The sequence below is a fragment of the Oryctolagus cuniculus genome, chromosome 9 (genome assembly GCF_051225735.1).
Source record: "Oryctolagus cuniculus isolate XC-2025 breed Fujian yellow rabbit chromosome 9, ASM5122573v1, whole genome shotgun sequence".
In the NCBI taxonomy this organism is placed as follows: Eukaryota; Metazoa; Chordata; class Mammalia; order Lagomorpha; family Leporidae; genus Oryctolagus; species Oryctolagus cuniculus.
In genome coordinates, this window is record NC_142875.1 from 101,626,117 (window position 1) to 101,642,353 (window position 16,237).

The following is a 16,237-nucleotide window of genomic DNA, read 5'->3' on the forward strand; positions in this document are numbered from 1 at the left end:
CTATTCCTCCTGTCTCGCTGTTTTGGTGCCTGTTATCCAGCTTCCCTCTATTCCCTCCCCACCCGTCCTTCCCAGCCTTTAGCAATCACTAGTCTATGTTTGAATCAACTTTCGTCAGCTTCTACATGTGAGAGAGAACATCCAGTGTTCTTTCTCTTTCTGGTTTATTTCACTTAACAGAAAGTCCTACAGTCCTACCCATTGGGGGAATTAGCTAATTGATCATGATATAAATGCAGGGGGAGAGGTGTATTGGGGTGGTGGTGCATGGAGGTAGGGTTGTGTACATACCCACACCTAATTCCTAAGGTAAACCTAGGAGTATTGATCGATTGTCCTGTCTCCAGCAATTACATGAAAACCACCTTTGTTTATTTAGAAAATTCTGATGCTAATGGAGATAGGTAAATAGAAACTTCCTGTAAAAATTTTACACATTTCAGGACTTTCTTTCTTTCTTTCTTTCTTTCTTTCTTGCTTTCTTGCTTTCTTGCTTTCTGTCTGTCTACAGGATTTCATGAATTTTTCAGCATTTATTCTACCTGAAGGCTTAATATTTTCAGAATAAAAATGGCAGAACATACTCTGAGAAACCATAGAAGAAATGCTAATGAGGATGATCAAATACAACATACTTGTACAGACCATCAAGTAGAATATGAGATCAAAACAAACATCTGTGACAGTCAAAATGACAGATAACTCAAAAAGAAAGAACAAATGGAAATGAGAAGAGTGGAAGATAGAAGTTGAATTACATAGACGTTTAGATATATTAAATAACCCACAGGAGGCAATGTAACTGGAAGAACATAGCAGAAAGCATGTGAGTCTACAATGCAAGATATGGAAAAGAGACGATCACAATGAATCAATACTCAACAGTTATCTTTCACCCACCATTCAAAACACCTCTTCCACGACTTGAGTTGCTTACACACAAGACAAAACCTATCTTGAGGCAGTCATTGGAAACTGCGGTTAAGACCCAGGTTAGGATACCAGCTTCTCACAACAGAGTGTCTGGGTGATGCCTTGCTCAGGCTCCTGACTCCAGCTTCTTGTTAATGCAGAGCTAGGAGGCAGTGGTAATGGCTTATGTAACTGGGTTTCTGCCACCCACATGGGAGACCCAGACTGAGTAGCCAGCTTCAGGCCTAACCCAGCCTAGTCCAGCCCCAGTCATTGCAGGCCTGTGGGGAGTGAACCACCAAACAGCAGCTCTATCTTGTCTGTTTCTCTCTGTGTGTCTCTCTCCCTCTCAAATACATAATTCTTACAGTTAAAAACTTCCTGTGCCCATATGAAAGGACACCTCAGCAAGGACATTCATATAAATGAAAGCTAAGTTTCAATTTCTACCTGAAAGTATAATTTTAAATACACAGCTAGATAAATAAAATGTTTTATTAATAACAATATTAATGTTTTATTTATAAGATTTGTTATAACTTCAAATGTTATTCTAAATATATCTAAAATAATCCTAAACTAAAGAAGTTGAAAAGGGGTAGGCATTGTGGCACAGCAAGTTACGATGCCACTGGCTAGGCTGGCATTCCATATCAGAGCTGGTTCGCGTCCCAGCTGCTCTGCTTCCAATTCGGCTCCCTGCCAATAAATCTTCTGACTAACTTCTACCATCTAGCTTCTTTTAATGTTAAAAGTAGGCCCTTTGTAGACCTACATGGATTTTCTCACAAAACTCCCAGCAACAATTTTTTAAAAATTAAGGTTTATTTGAGAGGGAGAGGGAGAAAGAGACTAAGAGAGAGAGAATGCCCCCATCTGCTGGTTCATTCTCTAAATGCCCACACAGCAGTAGCCCAGGTACTGAAGCTGGGATCCAGGAACTCCATTCAAGTCTCCCAAATAGGTGTCAAGCTCAATTACTTGAGCCACAGCACTGCCTCCCAGGGTCTGCAATAATGGGATGCTAAGAACCAGACCCAGGTATCAAACCCAGGCACCCTGATGTGGGATGCAGGCATCCTAACTGCTAGGCCAAACACCTGCCCCCAGCAATGATTTTTAGGACCACTTTTACTAAATTGGATCCTGGAAGTGAATAGATATGGAACAAAGACTAAGGAAAATGATGGGTATCTCACAGTCCCAAGGACTCCTAGCATGACTGGCATACCTGAGATGACAGCTTGTTGATCTAACTTTTTAAGAAGCATATTTCTGATGTCCATTTCGCCAGCCAGGGAAAAGGTATAAGCTAACAGGGCCTGTGTGTAGAGGTTGGTGGTGGAGGTGACGGAATTCTTGAGACACTGCAGACCTTGAGTCACCATTGGATCCTGAAAAGTGAAGATAAAGAACAGGATTTCTAGGATGCTCCTTACAAAATGGGAAGTAAGGAGGATATCATCATGTTCTCCTTGGAGTCAAAAGCGTCGATAGGGACAAAGAGGGGTGAATGTGCCTAGGAATGAGCAATAAGAATAAGAAGAGGGCCCAGAACTCACATCTGTGGTCTTCCCCATCTCCAGCAGTGCAGCTGTGATGTACGCAGTCAAGGAGATCTCATCGTCCACCCCGCCCTAGAGGGAAACAGGGAGATGGTCAGGCAGGGCAGCAGCCAGCACCTGCAAGAATTATCTGTAAACGGCAATAAGGCTTCCCCTCTGGAGGAATGAATTCTAAACAAACAAAACAAAAAGGACTCCTTTGTTCTGGTTTTCTGCAGCTCCAAGCTCCAGGACACACCATGACGGGGGAACAGGCTGCACTTCAGTAACTACACCACCGTCAACAGAAGCCTGCAGGAGGAAGCATGACGTTTCCAGCAGAGAGGGTACTTAAGAAACCCAAGAAAAAGAGTTAGGAAGGATAAGTTAAAAAGGGAGAAGGGGTAGGTATTCGGTGCAGCAGCTAAGACACGGCGTAGGATGCCCACATCCCATATCAGAGTGCTTGAGCTGGGGTCTTGAGATGGAAAAACCTCTGTCTCCGTTCTTCCTTCTCTCTCTCTCTCTCTGTCTGTCTCTCTCTCTCTACCTTTCAAATAAATAAAAGTTTTAAAATAAAAAAGAGAGGAATAAAAAAAGACTTTCTGCCTCATCACTGCACCTGAGACGTGCACAGGGAATCCCTCCCAAGTTGCCCAAAGCCCTACCCTCTCTCCAGGGAGACTGAGAACCTCCCTGCTTCAAGTGTTTCCTGGGAAGATCTTAGCAAGTCTTAAAAAATATCTAATCTAAACTATTATCCACCTTCTATACAAAAGAAAACGAACACGCTTGTTCAAGGTTATCTTGCTGGTATGCAGCAGGAGCTGGATTTGAACCCAGGGAGGAGGACACACCTCTGTGATTATGTTGTAGTGAAGAGTGAAGTCCTGCCCTGTCCCTCCCAGTTATATTTTTTTAAGGTGTTTTTTTTTTTTTTTTGACAGGCAGAGTGGACAGTGAGAGAGAGAGAGACAGAGAGAAAGGTCTTCCTTTGCCGTTGGTTCACCCCCCAAATGGCCACTGCGGCCAGTGTGCTGCGGCCAGCGCATTGCGCTGATCCAAAGCCAGGAGCCAGGTGCTTCTCCTGGTCTCCCATGTGGGTGCAGGGCCCAAGCACTTGGGCCATCCTCCACTGCACTCCTGGGCCACAGCAGAGAGCTGGACTGGAAGAGGAGCAACTGGGACAGAATCCCGCACCCTGAGCAGGACTGGAACCTGGTGTGCCGGCGCCGCAGGCGGAGGATTAGCCAATTGAGCCATGGCGCCGGCCGCACCCAGGTATATTTCACATGGTGTCTAAGAGAAAAGGAAGACTTAGAGGAGATAAAGATCATGTGTGAAGAATACTAACAAATCCTAGGCAGAGATTTTGTTTCTGTGCTCAGTATTTGTGATCTATGCCTTGGGATACCGACGTAATGATTTCTCTAGGAAAATGGGTATAAAGCTTTCTTCCACTGGTGTGCTCTGAATCACACAAGGTATCCTGCAGCATCTACACCTCACCCTATGCTTGAGGGGAGCACCGGCAATGCAGTGAGTGGGCAAAGGCAGAGTTTCTGGAGACCAAGTGCCAAGGTTCAAATCTCAGTCTTGCCACTTATCAGTATACACCTTGGCCAGTTTACTTAATTTCAGTTCTTAGTTTCTTCCTCTGAAAATGGGATTGATAACAGTATTCCGGTAGTTAGCTCACTGATTTGTTGTTCACATTGAATAATATCAGATAAACTGGGAGCTTAGAGCAGTGCCTGGTACAGAGTAAAACCTTCACGAAATATGCTAGGCTGCCTCCCAGGCCCCCAACACAGGGAATGGCTTTGCTTCACTTTGGGGAGGTAGTAACAGGCCCAGAGGTCTTCCAGTCCAGTGGTCTCAAAGTTCAGCATGTGTCAGACTCATCAAGAAAGTTTGTTAAAACACAAACTCTTCCCAGTTTTTTCCTCAGTAGTTCTGGGATGGGAGCCAGGATCTGCATTCCACACAAGTCCCCAGGTGATGTGGTTGCCCCATCTGGAGACTATACTTTGAGAATCCTGTTCTGGTCCAAACTCTCTTTCTGCAGACCTGGGAGTTGTGGCCTCGACTGGCTGTGACTACTGACCAAGATCACTTAGAGTCCAGGTGAAGACCTGAAAAAAACCGACTCCCAGGCCAGTGCTCTTTCAGTTCTGCTTATTCAGAATCGCAAGGTCTTCCCAAACATAGGGTGGTCTGCAGGCCCCCGGAGAGATCCATACCTTCATCGCAGTGTGAAGGAGTTTTCCTACGTTGGCATAGCAGCCACTGGGGAGCTGGTTTCCTGCCATCCACGTGAGAGCATCCTGGATGTTCTTGTCATCAATGAAGATGAATTGCTGAGCCTGGCCAAAGCACTTGCTGACAAAGGCTGTCAGCCTACGTGGGTAAAAAAGAAAACCCTGGCATGAGGAGGGACTTCCAGGTGAGGGCGCAGTAGTTCCATACTCTATTCTGGCATCTGGTTCCAGAAAGGGAGTTGAGGAAATAGTGCCACCAGAGGCCTAGAAAAGGAGGCATTCCCGGGCATTAACGAGGATAGGAGCTGGGGAGGCAGAGTCCAGGAGAAGAGCGAGGGACTTGCCCACACAAGAATTAAGGGGAGAGGTGCAAGGACAGTTGAGGAGGAGCTGGAGACTCCGGCTGTGGAGCACGGTCCTCACTGAGGAGCGGGTACAGTTACCATGTGTTTCCATTTCCATCCTGCTCCCCAAAGGCACTGTATGAGCCATTGCTGTGCTTGTACATCAGTTCCTTCTGGTACCCTGAGAAGCCAGATACGATTTGAGATCTTAGTGACAGCTTCAAAAAAAAAAAAACCACTCCCAGGCCTTTCAAGGATGGGGGAGAGTTAGGGCCTGGAACTTCCCTGTGTTTTAGCAACCTGTCGAAGGCCCTGGAGGAGAATACGACCCAGGGGAGAAAGATTGAGGCAGCTTACCTATCTTCAGGAATCCCAAGGCCCGTGACCTGATGTCCTCAGTCAGCAGCCCTGCCTTCTCCAGGTACTGCAGGACGTAGATGATGGGAGCAAACAGGACCATGTTCTGCTCCCCACAGCCACTGGGCATCTGCACCAGACTGTCTAGGTTCTGCAGGGCTGAACCCATAATGTCCCCTGGGTCCAAAAGGAGAAAGAAGGTTGTGGTCAAGTACAGAAAGAACCCTTAAGAGTTACCATCATCCCCTTAACAAATGGGGATTAGCTCTGATGTAATGGGCACTTACCATGTGCCCTGGACAGACAACAGTAAGCCAAACATAGCCTCCACCTTCAAAGAGCTCATGGCCAGGGGCAAACAATTACAATACATTACAATTACAACTCATTGTAAACAGTTTGAATGTCAAATCATAACACTGGGTATGTGGTAGAGCACATAGAGACATACATGGGTCATCTAGAGGAGTTTGGTCATTCAGGAAGACATAGGGGCTGGCGTTGTGGCACAGTGGGTTAAGCCTCTGACTGTAAGGCCAGATCCACATTAGCACTGGTTCAAGTCCTGGCTGATCCACTTCTTCCACTTCTGATCCAAATCTCTGCTAATGCACTTGGGAATGCAGGGAAGATAGCTCAAATACATGGGCATCTGCACCTATGTGGGAGACCCTGATGAAGCTCCTGGCTCCTGGTTTTGGCCTGGCCTAATCATGGCCATTGTGGCCATTTGGGGAGAGAACCAGCAGATGGAAGATCTCTCTCTCTCTCTGTATGTGTGTGTGTGTGTGTGTGTGTGTCTATAAAACTCTGCCTTTCAAATAATTTTTTTTAAGAGAGAGAGAGATGCAGCAGCATCATTTCTCAGCCTTTTGGCTAAGATCAAGTGTGAACTGATCCAGCAAAATCTGCAACACTTAGACTCAATCTTTAAATTCTTCTACTACACATAAATTCATCACCCTCCAGATTGTTCAGTTGCTCCCAAATATGCAATCTTTATTACATATTACATCTACTGACCCTTCCATATACTCCGTAAGTCAATAAGCCTGCCGTGAGTCATTAACATTGCATTTTAGACATTGACTTCAATTCAGATCTATAAGTATGTACTGAATATCAGTTATGTTGCAAGAACTGTACTAGAAACTTAAATTAAAAAGATGTGGCCCTCATTCTCAAGGAGCTTGCAGTACAGTGTAGAAGACTGACTACAGCACAAAGGTGCTATATCAGAGCTGAGAATAGAATCTAGTCGAGACAGAGAAATTTTGAGGCCAGTGTTGTGATAAAGTTGATAAAGCCACCACCTGCAATGCTGGCATCCCATGTAGGCACTGGTTCTTGCCCTAGCTGCTCCGCTTCCAATCAGTTCCCTGCTAATGGCCTGGGAAAGCAGCGGAAGATGGCCTAACTCTTTGGGCCCCTGCCACTCACATGGGAGACCTGGATAAAGCTCCTGGCTCCTGGTTTCAGCCTGGCTCAGCCCTGGTTGTTACAGCCAACTGGGGAGTGAACTAGCAGATGGATGATCTCTCTCTCTCTCTCTTTCTCTGTTTCTTTATTTGTAACTCTGACTTTCAAATAAGTAAGTGAGGAGCCCCATCTTCATCTGGGTCTCAGGGCCCAAACACTTGGGCCATCATGTGCTACTTTCCCAAGCACATTAACGGGGAGCTGGATGTGAAGAAGAGCAGCCGGGGCTTGTAGCAACCAGCTCTCAGATATGGGATGTTGGCACCTCAAGCGGCAGCCTAACCCTCTACACCACAACACCGGCCCCTGACATGATTCTCACACTCATGTTTTCCTCCTCACTCCCTTCCCTTGCTGAAGGGACTGAGGTGAGCTGCCTGTGGAAGTATGATTGTAAGTCCCCAAACTATGCTCAAATCCCACATTGTAAAAACGGTTGTTGAAGGAGCAGGTGTTTGATCTAGCCATGAAGATACCCACGTTCCATATCAGCATATCCTGGCTCAATACCCAGCCTCAGGGACTGGTGCTGCAGTAGAGAGTTAAGCTGCCTGTGATGCTGGCCAGGAACCAGGCCCTACTGTTGCAACCATTTGGGGAGCAAACCAGTAGATGGAAGTGCTCTCTCGCTCTCTCTCTCCCCCTGTCATTTTGCCTTTCAAATAAATAAATAAATCTTAAAAAATTATCCAGCTCCAGCCCTTGACTCTGGGTTTCTGCTAATGCAGACCCTGGGAGGCAGCAGTGATGGCTCAAATAATTGGGTACCTGCCACCGTGTAGGAGACCTGGGGTAAGGTCTCATCTCCTGGCTTTGGCCTGGCCCAGCACTGATTATTGCAGGCATTGAGGGAGTGAACCAATAGATGGAAGCTCTTTCTCTGCTTCTCAAAAAAAAAAAAAAAAAAATTAAAAGCTGCTGCAAACATTTTGTCTTCCCTCCACTCAGTTTATTGACGATCTAAACCTAAATGTGGATCAAAATGCAGTGACCTTTAACTTCTTCCTGCCAAGATTCCTTAACTGGGGCTGGCACTGTAACGCAGTAGGCTAAGCTTCTGCCTGTGGTGCTGGCATCCCATATGGACGCAAGTCCTAGTCCCGGCTGCTGCTCTTCTGATCCAGCTGTCTGCTATGGCCTGGGAAAGCAGTAGAAGATGGCCCAAGTGCTTGGACCCCTGCACCCACATGGGAGACCCAGAAGAAGTTCCTGGCTCCTGGCTTCAGATCAGCCCAGTTCTGGCCATGAGGCCTTTTGGAAAATGAACCAGTGAATGGAAGATCTTTCTTTCTATCTTCCCCACTCTCTGTCTGTAACTCTACCTCTCAAATACATAAGATCTTTTAAAAAAATTCCTTTATTTTAAAATTTGTATTTATTTCTTTTCATTTTATTTGAAATAGAGATAGCAAGAGGTAGAGAGACAGCTCTTCCATCTACTGTGCTAGACCAAAGCCTGGAGCCTAGAACTTGATTCAAGTCTCCCACATAGGTGGCAGGCACCCACGTACTTGAGCCATCACCTGCTACTTCCCCTGGTGTGCCTTAGCAGGAAGCTGGATCAGAAGCAAAAGCCAGGACATGGACCACACACTCCAATGTGGGATGTGAGTGTCCCAAGCAATGACTTAACTGCTGTGGCACATGTCCACCCCTCCTTTTGGTTTTGAACCAAAGTATACCTCTAATCCCTCTGTCCTGTTTCCTATACACTGTATTCGCCTGCTACATAAAACAAACTTCTTCCTTCTTCACTTCCGATTTGTTACTTTCCTCAGTTTGGTCCACATGCCGTGGCCCATGCCACTCTATGCAGCCTCCCAATCACCTCTCCCTTTTTGAGTCATGCATGTCTAGCGTCTTACCCAGAACTGTCACATAAGCCTTGGATGAATCAGGAACAACATCCGCAGGGACTTCCAGAGAGATGGATTCTGAAACCCTGTTTCCTGTGACGGGCAGAGAGAGAGTGATGTAATACAAGGGCACTTCAGAAAATCCGTGGGAAATGGAATTATACTATACATCTATTTTGGTAAAACACACACACACACACACACAAGCATCGTTTTTTTTTTAATAGTATGCATTTTCCATGTACTTTCTGAAGATCCTTTATGGCCACGAAAAAAAAAATTTGCATCAAAATAATCATCTTGTAATTCCATTTTCCACACACTTGTCAAAGTATCATTGTAGAAACAGTGGGGATTCTCAAGCCCAGGACAAGGAAAAGCTCTGTACAATCTGGGTTTCTAGAGCTTTCTGTAGCATGGAAGCAGTAACAGTCTCGTCATGGTCATCTTCACTGAAAACTAGTTCCAAAGAGAATCGTCATGGTGGGGCACACGTTCTCTTCACCTCGCCCCTGAGTGAGTCCAGCTCTCCTATCCCTCCTCATCCTCCCCATTTCTGCTTTTGCTGAGAGAAACCTCCTGCTGCCCAATGGAGTTGCTGAGAGCCCACTCACCTTTCGGGCACAGCAGTGAGCTGTGTGTCTTTTCCACAAGAACTCCCTCAGGCTGGTATCCGGAGAGGTGGACAGGCAGCAACAATGAAGATGAATGTGAGGCCAGGCGGTATTGACTAACAGGAAGGGGAATGGAATGGGGAGGTGGGGGCCCTCCCTGTGCCCCCAGGGCTTCCCTGAGAATGGGAAGGAAGGAGTTTTCTCTGCAGTCGGACTCCATTTCAACCCACGGACAGGCCCTTTCTGGGCATTAACTTCCGAGAAGAGCTAAGGGTAAGTTGAGGACACTTAGCAGAGGCAGGACTGACAATGGGGTTAATGACAGAGGAAGCAGCAGACAATGACGAAGTTCGGGATTTTAAAAAATGTATTTATTTAAAGGCAGAGAGAGAGAGAGAGAGGAGAGATATCTTTCATCTGCTGATTCATTCCCCCCAAATACCTGCAAAAGCCAGGACTAGGCCAGGATAAAGCCAGGAACAAGGAACTCAGTCTGGGTCTCCTCCATGGGTGGCAGGCACCCGACTACTTGAGCCATCAGCACTGCCTCCCAGAGCTTCGTTAGCAGGAAGTTGGACTCAGGAGCAGAGCCAGGACCCATACCCAGGCTCCCTGATATGGGAGGCAGGCATCCCAGCAGGCTTCTTCACCACACACCAAATACCCACCCTTGAAGTTAGGGATTTTAACAGGGAAACTGAAATCCACTGAGTGTCTGCAATGTGCTAGATGCCACGTTAGACACTTTCCCAGCCATAGGTTGGGGTTAGGCAAATGGTTCAAAACAGAAAGGGCCCAGGAAAAGAGACAGCCGAAGCTGCCTGACTGGCGTTGGAGGGAGACCTCTGCGAGAGACTAACTGGTACGGGGAGATGTGGGGCATCCCTGGCTGGGCTGCCCTCTACTTCTAAACTGGGCCTGCAGAAAACTCACCTTGACAAGAACTGATTTGATGAGTGTGTCACTCTGGCCCCTTTTGGGAACAACTCCCTTCTGGCCCCCACAGAGTCCATTGCTGTCCAGAATCTTAGTAATGACAGTAAAGTTAATGTGACCTGAGGAAAAAGGAGAAGATAAATCATTAGCGCTATGGCCAGGAGTGCCAGGAAGGTCTTTCCCCCTTTAGACCTACGTTTCCTTCTTCTTTTTTTTTTTTTTAAATTTTATTTAAGTTATACAAGTTCCATGCATTTCATATACAGATTTAGGAACACAGTGATACTTTTCCCCCCATCCTCCCTCCCGCCCACACTCCAACCCCTCTTCCTCCTCCCTCTACATTCCCACTCTTAATTTTTACAAAGATCTATTTCCAGTTTGCTTAATGAAGTGTAGTTAACCCTACACTAAGTAAAAGAGTTCAACAAATAGTATGAAGAGAAACAAAACAAAACAGAACATTGTTCCTCAACAGAAGAGACAAGGGCTGTAAACAATCATAGAATCTCAAAATGTCTATTTCACTCCAATATATTACATTTCAGGTACTCTATTCCTCACTTCAGATCAGGGAATTATTTATTTGAAAGGCAGAGTGACAGAGACAGAGACATAGAGAGACCTTCCATCCACCAGTTCACTCCCCAGATGGCTGCAACACACACACACACACACACACACACACACACACACACAGATGAAGAGAGATCTCCCATTCACTGGTTCATTCTCCCAAATGCCTGCAACAACTAGGTTTGGGCCAGGCCAAAGCTGGGAGCCAAGCACTCTGTCCAGATCTCCCATCTGGGTGATAGAACCCAGGCAGTTGAGTCATGATCTTCTGCCTTCCAGAGTGTGCACTAGCAGGAAGCTGGATCAGAAGCAGAGGCAGGACTGTAACCAAGGCATGCCAGTAAGGGATGCAGGTGTTCCAAGCGGCTGCTTGATCTGCTAGACCACAACACTTGTCCACCATGTTTGTTCTTTTAAGCCACTAGGTTGTGTTAAGCAGTGTTAGATAACTAATACATCAAAGACCATACTTTAAATTGCACAGATTTAATCCATAAGCAGCTGAGGTCTCATTGAGTTGGTGTGAGAATTTACTGAGTTAATACGTGGAAAGCAGTTAGAATAGTGGCTGCCCCAGAGTAAGGGCTTGACAAGTACCATACCTGTACATCTCTTGCCCCAGCGTAATATTAAAATATTAAAAGTTTCTCCTGGGGCCGGCGCTGTGGTGTAGCAGGAAAAGTCATCGCCTGCACTGCTGGCATCCCATATGGGCGCCAGTTCTAGTCCTGGCTGCTCCACTTCCAATCCAGCTCTCTGCTATGGCTTGGGAAAGCAGTAGAAGATGGCCCAAGTCCTTGTGTAGGAGACCTGGAAGAAGCTCTTGGCTCCTAGCTTCAGATTGGCACAGCTCCAGCCGTTGTGGCCATCTGGGGAGTGAACCAGCAGATGGCAGACCTCTCTCTCTCTTTGCCTCTACTCTCTCTGCGTCACTCTGACTTTCAAGTAAATAAATAAATCTTTTAAAAAGAAGTTTCTCCTTTCACACTCAAAATATTTCAGTTTGGATAAATTTGTTTGGTCACCCATTGAGGAGTATTTGCTCATTCACTTATAGCCACAGGAAGGAGAAAACCAGAGGCAAATAAAAGAGGGAGGCGGGAGAAACAAAGCAAATGCACTGGAGGAAAGGACAGAGTTCTCAGACCAGTGCCCACGTGGTGTCCCCTATACCACAGCACCAGCTCTAGGATAGAATTCCCATCACACTTCCCTCCAGGCCTCCCTTGCACACCGTGCACTTCCCTTCTTACCTAGTCTGACAGCCGTGATATTCCAATGATAGGTTTTTGCTTCATCAGCACACAGACAGCTGGAGGCCTGCAAATCTGCCCATGATTCCACCTGGTACTCACCCGATTTAGCCAGGTCAGTCTGAACCTGAAGAGGATGTATAAGAGAGAAAGCTGTGATGACAGCAGATGGCATACAGAGGCCTAGAGCAACTTGGGGGCCGGGACGCTAACAGCTCATCTCTCTTCCAAGGAAAATTCATCCGCTTCCAATCTGGGGACCAATGCATGGAGGCGGGGGTGGGTGTATTGGGGCTGACACCCGCTGCCTGCATCCCCAGCTCTCACCCTGATGCAGTCTTTCAGGTAATTGAAGATGGTAGCAGTAAGCCGAAAGGATTCCCCACGGACTACGGAGTAAGGCAGGGTCAGGTCAACAAAGAACGGCTTGAAAGCAGTGAGTCCGACGGTGGGTGAGAGACCAAAGCCTCGAGACTGGGAGGTGCAGAACATCATAGCCTTCCACTGGGTGATGGCATCAGGAACTGTGACGTGTACCGCCTCCTTCCCGGAGTGACTGTAAGAACATGGAGCCCACGTGAGGCAGAAGCAGTGGAGGAAAAGGAGAGCATCTCTGAAGCAAGCTACAAATTCATCTACAGATGTGAAACTTTTTGTGGTACGGGGAAAAACAAAGAGGTGACTGAACCAGAGAAACACAAATTTCAGTGTGACTCTTCAGGTGAGTGAGGATGCACCAATAGGGAAGAAGGAAGGGAGAGGGCTACGTGGTGGGAGAAGTGTGTGGTGGGCTGTGCGTGCAAGCGTATCTGAAAGAAAGCCTAATGCCTGCTGAGTCCCTGAGGACATGTGTTCCAGGGGCTTGTCAAGGTGAGCACAGAGGCAGTGGGAAGGACAAACATCAATAGGTGCCTTACATTGTGTGGACATGGAGCAGGTGTTTGGGGGCAGAGGTTAATATGCCTCCTGGGACACTCACATCCCACATCAGAGTGCCTACACTGGGGGCCTGGCCCCGTTCCTAATTCCAGCTTCCTGCTAATGCACACACCCTGGGAGGCAGCAGGTGATGGCTCAAGTAGTTGGGTCCCTGCCACCCATGTGGGAGAACTGGAATAAGTTCCTGGCTCCTGGCTTCACCCCTGCCCAGCTCTGGTGAATGAACCGGTGAACGGGAGATCTCTCTTCATCTCTCTCTCTCTCTCTCTCTCTCTCTGTCTCTCTGTATGTGTGTGTGTGTGTTTCTCTGCTTTTCAAAAAATAAATACAATTTTAAAAATTTTGTGTGGCTCTCAAGTGAGAATGCACAATCTTCACTATGTGAACATGAAAATGCATGAATTTATTTTGAGTGATTGTATAAGAATCCAGAGCAAAACATGTTTCCATACCCCATCAAATTATCTTGACTTGAGACTTAGATTCATTAGAAATGATCTGATTCTGAGTTTTCCTTGGACTCCACACTGTACTTCAATGCATGCAACATCCTATGCTATACAAGCCAGAGCCAGGAACTCAATCTAGGTCTCCTATGTGGGTGGGAAGAACCTAATTACTTGATGGTTGGCACCGTGGCTCAATAGGCTAATTCTCCGCCTGCGGTGCCGGCACACCAGGTTCTAGTCCCGGTCGGAGCGCGGGATTCTGTCCCGGTTGCCCCTCTTGCAGTCCAGCTCTCTGCTATGGCCAGGGAGTGCAGTGGAGGATGGCCCAAGTGCTTGGGCCCTGCACCTGCATGGGAGACCAGGAGAAGCACCTGGCTCCTGCCTTCGGATCAGCGCGGTGCGCTGGCCGCAGCGGCCATTAGAGGGTGAACCAACGGCAAAGGAAGACCTTTCTCTCTCTCTCTCTCTCTCTCTCTCTCTCACTGTCCACTCTGCCTGTCAAACAAACAAACAAACAAAAAACCTAATTACTTGAGTCATCACCAAGACTGTATTAGCAGAACACTGGAGTCAGGAGCTAGAGGTGGGTATCTAACCCAGATACTCTAAAGTGGGACACAGATGTCTCAACCACTAGGCTAACCATCTGCCCCTTTACTGTACTTTTGAGTCATCACTTACCCAATAGGAAGCAGATCCCAGAGCCAGGTCTCTGGGAAGTACTGGCGGACCTGAGAGTCCTGAAGTGATGGAGATGATAACTTGAAAGCCTCTGGATGGATGGCATCACCTGCTGCTGGGAATAAGAATCAGAGAATTTTAGAAAACAGAAGACTTCTGCTGTCAGATAAATTGAGGGGGTGGAGCTACTAGAGAGAAATTCAGAGGGAAGCAGAGAACATCCAGTTAGAGATAAGGAAAAAGGAACCACTAAGGGGTGGGCATTTGCTCTAATGGTTAAGTCACTGCTTGGGATGCAAGTGCGTGGATTTGAGGCCTAGCTCTGCTCCTGATTCTGGCTTCCTGCTAAAGCACACTCTGGGAGCAGAAGGTGATGGCTCAAGTAGTTGGCTCCCTGCCACTCAGATAGGAGACCCAGACTGAGTTCCTAGGTCCTGGCTTCAGCCTGGCCCAGCCCTGGCTGTTGTAGGGTATGCGGCAAGCAAACAAACAGGAGATTCCCTCTCTCTCTCTCTCTCTCCCCCCTTTCTCTGTATTTATTCCTTAAAATAAATAAATATCACTGAGAAAAGAGGAAATGATGTCACACAGGCCCTCTGGGGGAGTGACAGATAAGTGGGTTTGGTCAGGGAATGAATAGATAAGGGTTTCCTGCTTCAAAAGCCCTTGCCAGAGACAGAAAAACCCTTGGAAAGCTCTTGTACCTATGACCTACCACCTACTAGCATTCAAGGCAGAGGCCCAGTGCAGAAACAGGAGGCCAGAGAGTTTTCAGTTTCAACACTGTTTGCATCTCAGAAAATCCACAGACCACAGAGATAACTTACCTGCACCCATTATGGTGTTGTATTGAGGAGTTTGGCGACTGCAGTCTGCCGGCTTCTTGATCTTGGCATTGGACAGTATTTTCAAGCCCACGCCCTAACAAGCAGCAAAGGGCCAGAGAATGAAGGAAGTATCAAGGCGCTCCCTTCCCCTATGATGAAGGCTACTTACAGCCCAGGAAGACAACCCTCAGAGGGTTCAACCAAGGCATTCCTTTCTTATCAATGATGAGACTGGTGGTTATTACCCGATATTCAGCTACCAAGACTGGTTCACTTGTGCTCCAGTTAGTTCACAGGTACTTCAAAAAGTTCACAGAAAATGGAATTCCAACTTTAGGCAAGTTTATTTTGCTATTTAAAAAATTCTCAGTTCCACATACAGTTTCTTTTTGTTTTTGCTTTTTAAAAAAAAAAAAAAGATTTACTTATTTATTTGAAAATAAGAGTTACAAAGAGAGAGGAGAAACAAAGAGAGAGAGGTCTCCCATCTGCTGCTTCACTCCCCAGATGGCCGCAATGGCCAGAGATGTGGCGATCCGAAGCCAGGAGCCAGGAGCTTCTTCTGGGTCTCCCACATGGGTGCAGGGGCCCAAGGACTTGGGCCATCCCCATTGCCTTCTCAGGGATGAGAGCTGGATGGGAAGTGGAGCAGCTGGGACTCGAACCGGCACCCATATGGGATGCCGGCAGTGCAGTTGGCAGCTTTACCTGCTATTCCACAGTGCTGATTCCCACATACAGTTTCTTAATAGCACACATTTTGCATGAACTTCTTGAAGACCCTCCCTCATGACTTTTTTGATTAAAATTATTTCAACATTAAATATGTGTAATGTGGGGTAAGTGTTTTACCTAGTGGTTAAACACCCACAGATGCCTTGGTTCGAGTCCCAGTTCCACTCCAGATTCCAGTTTTCTGCCAAGACAGACCCTGGGAGGCATCAAGCGATGGTTTGAGTAGTTGGGTCCCTGCCACCCACATGGGAGACTAGCTCCTGGCTTTGAATTGTGGGCATTTGGGGAGTGAAACAACAGACAGAAGCTCTCTGTCTCTTTGCCTCTTAAATAAATAAACTTTTAATGCTTAATGTTTCTTCCAAATATTAGTCACTGTATCCTTATTATTTGACTTATGCTCTGACCATTCTGAGAGCAGAGACCATATCAGCTGAATCAATTCAACAAAAATACAAGGATTACTGCAAAGGG

At 46.8% G+C, this 16,237-nt stretch overlaps 1 protein-coding gene and 1 long non-coding RNA gene across 4 annotated transcripts in view; one reads left to right on the forward strand and one right to left on the reverse strand.

The window, feature by feature from the left end:
* Positions 1-3,055, forward strand: part of LOC149124687 (uncharacterized) — a 49,831-nt gene extending 46,776 nt beyond the window's left edge. Inside the window, exon 3 of the long non-coding RNA XR_016213456.1 lies at positions 512-3,055. This is a non-coding gene — a long non-coding RNA (uncharacterized LOC149124687). The remainder of the gene's footprint in view (positions 1-511) is intronic.
* A2ML1 (alpha-2-macroglobulin like 1) overlaps positions 1-16,237 on the reverse strand; it is a 41,744-nt gene that overhangs the window by 9,665 nt on the left and 15,842 nt on the right. The window contains exons 17-28 of one of the 3 annotated variants that reach the window (XM_008259799.5): positions 15,029-15,122; positions 14,202-14,313; positions 12,460-12,688; positions 12,133-12,259; positions 10,301-10,422; positions 9,368-9,419; positions 8,763-8,846; positions 5,419-5,595; positions 5,161-5,242; positions 4,700-4,856; positions 2,475-2,549; positions 2,144-2,306 (exon numbers count right to left, since the gene is read on the reverse strand). In XM_008259799.5, coding sequence (XP_008258021.5) covers positions 2,144-2,306; positions 2,475-2,549; positions 4,700-4,856; positions 5,161-5,242; positions 5,419-5,595; positions 8,763-8,846; positions 9,368-9,419; positions 10,301-10,422; positions 12,133-12,259; positions 12,460-12,688; positions 14,202-14,313; positions 15,029-15,122 — 1,474 coding nt within the window. Of the gene's footprint in view, positions 1-2,143; positions 2,307-2,474; positions 2,550-4,699; positions 4,857-5,160; positions 5,243-5,418; positions 5,596-8,762; positions 8,847-9,367; positions 9,484-10,300; positions 10,423-12,132; positions 12,260-12,459; positions 12,689-14,201; positions 14,317-15,028; positions 15,123-16,237 lie in introns of those variants that run through there. The other 2 variants (XM_017343425.4, XM_089304498.1) reach the window with 2 other exon arrangements.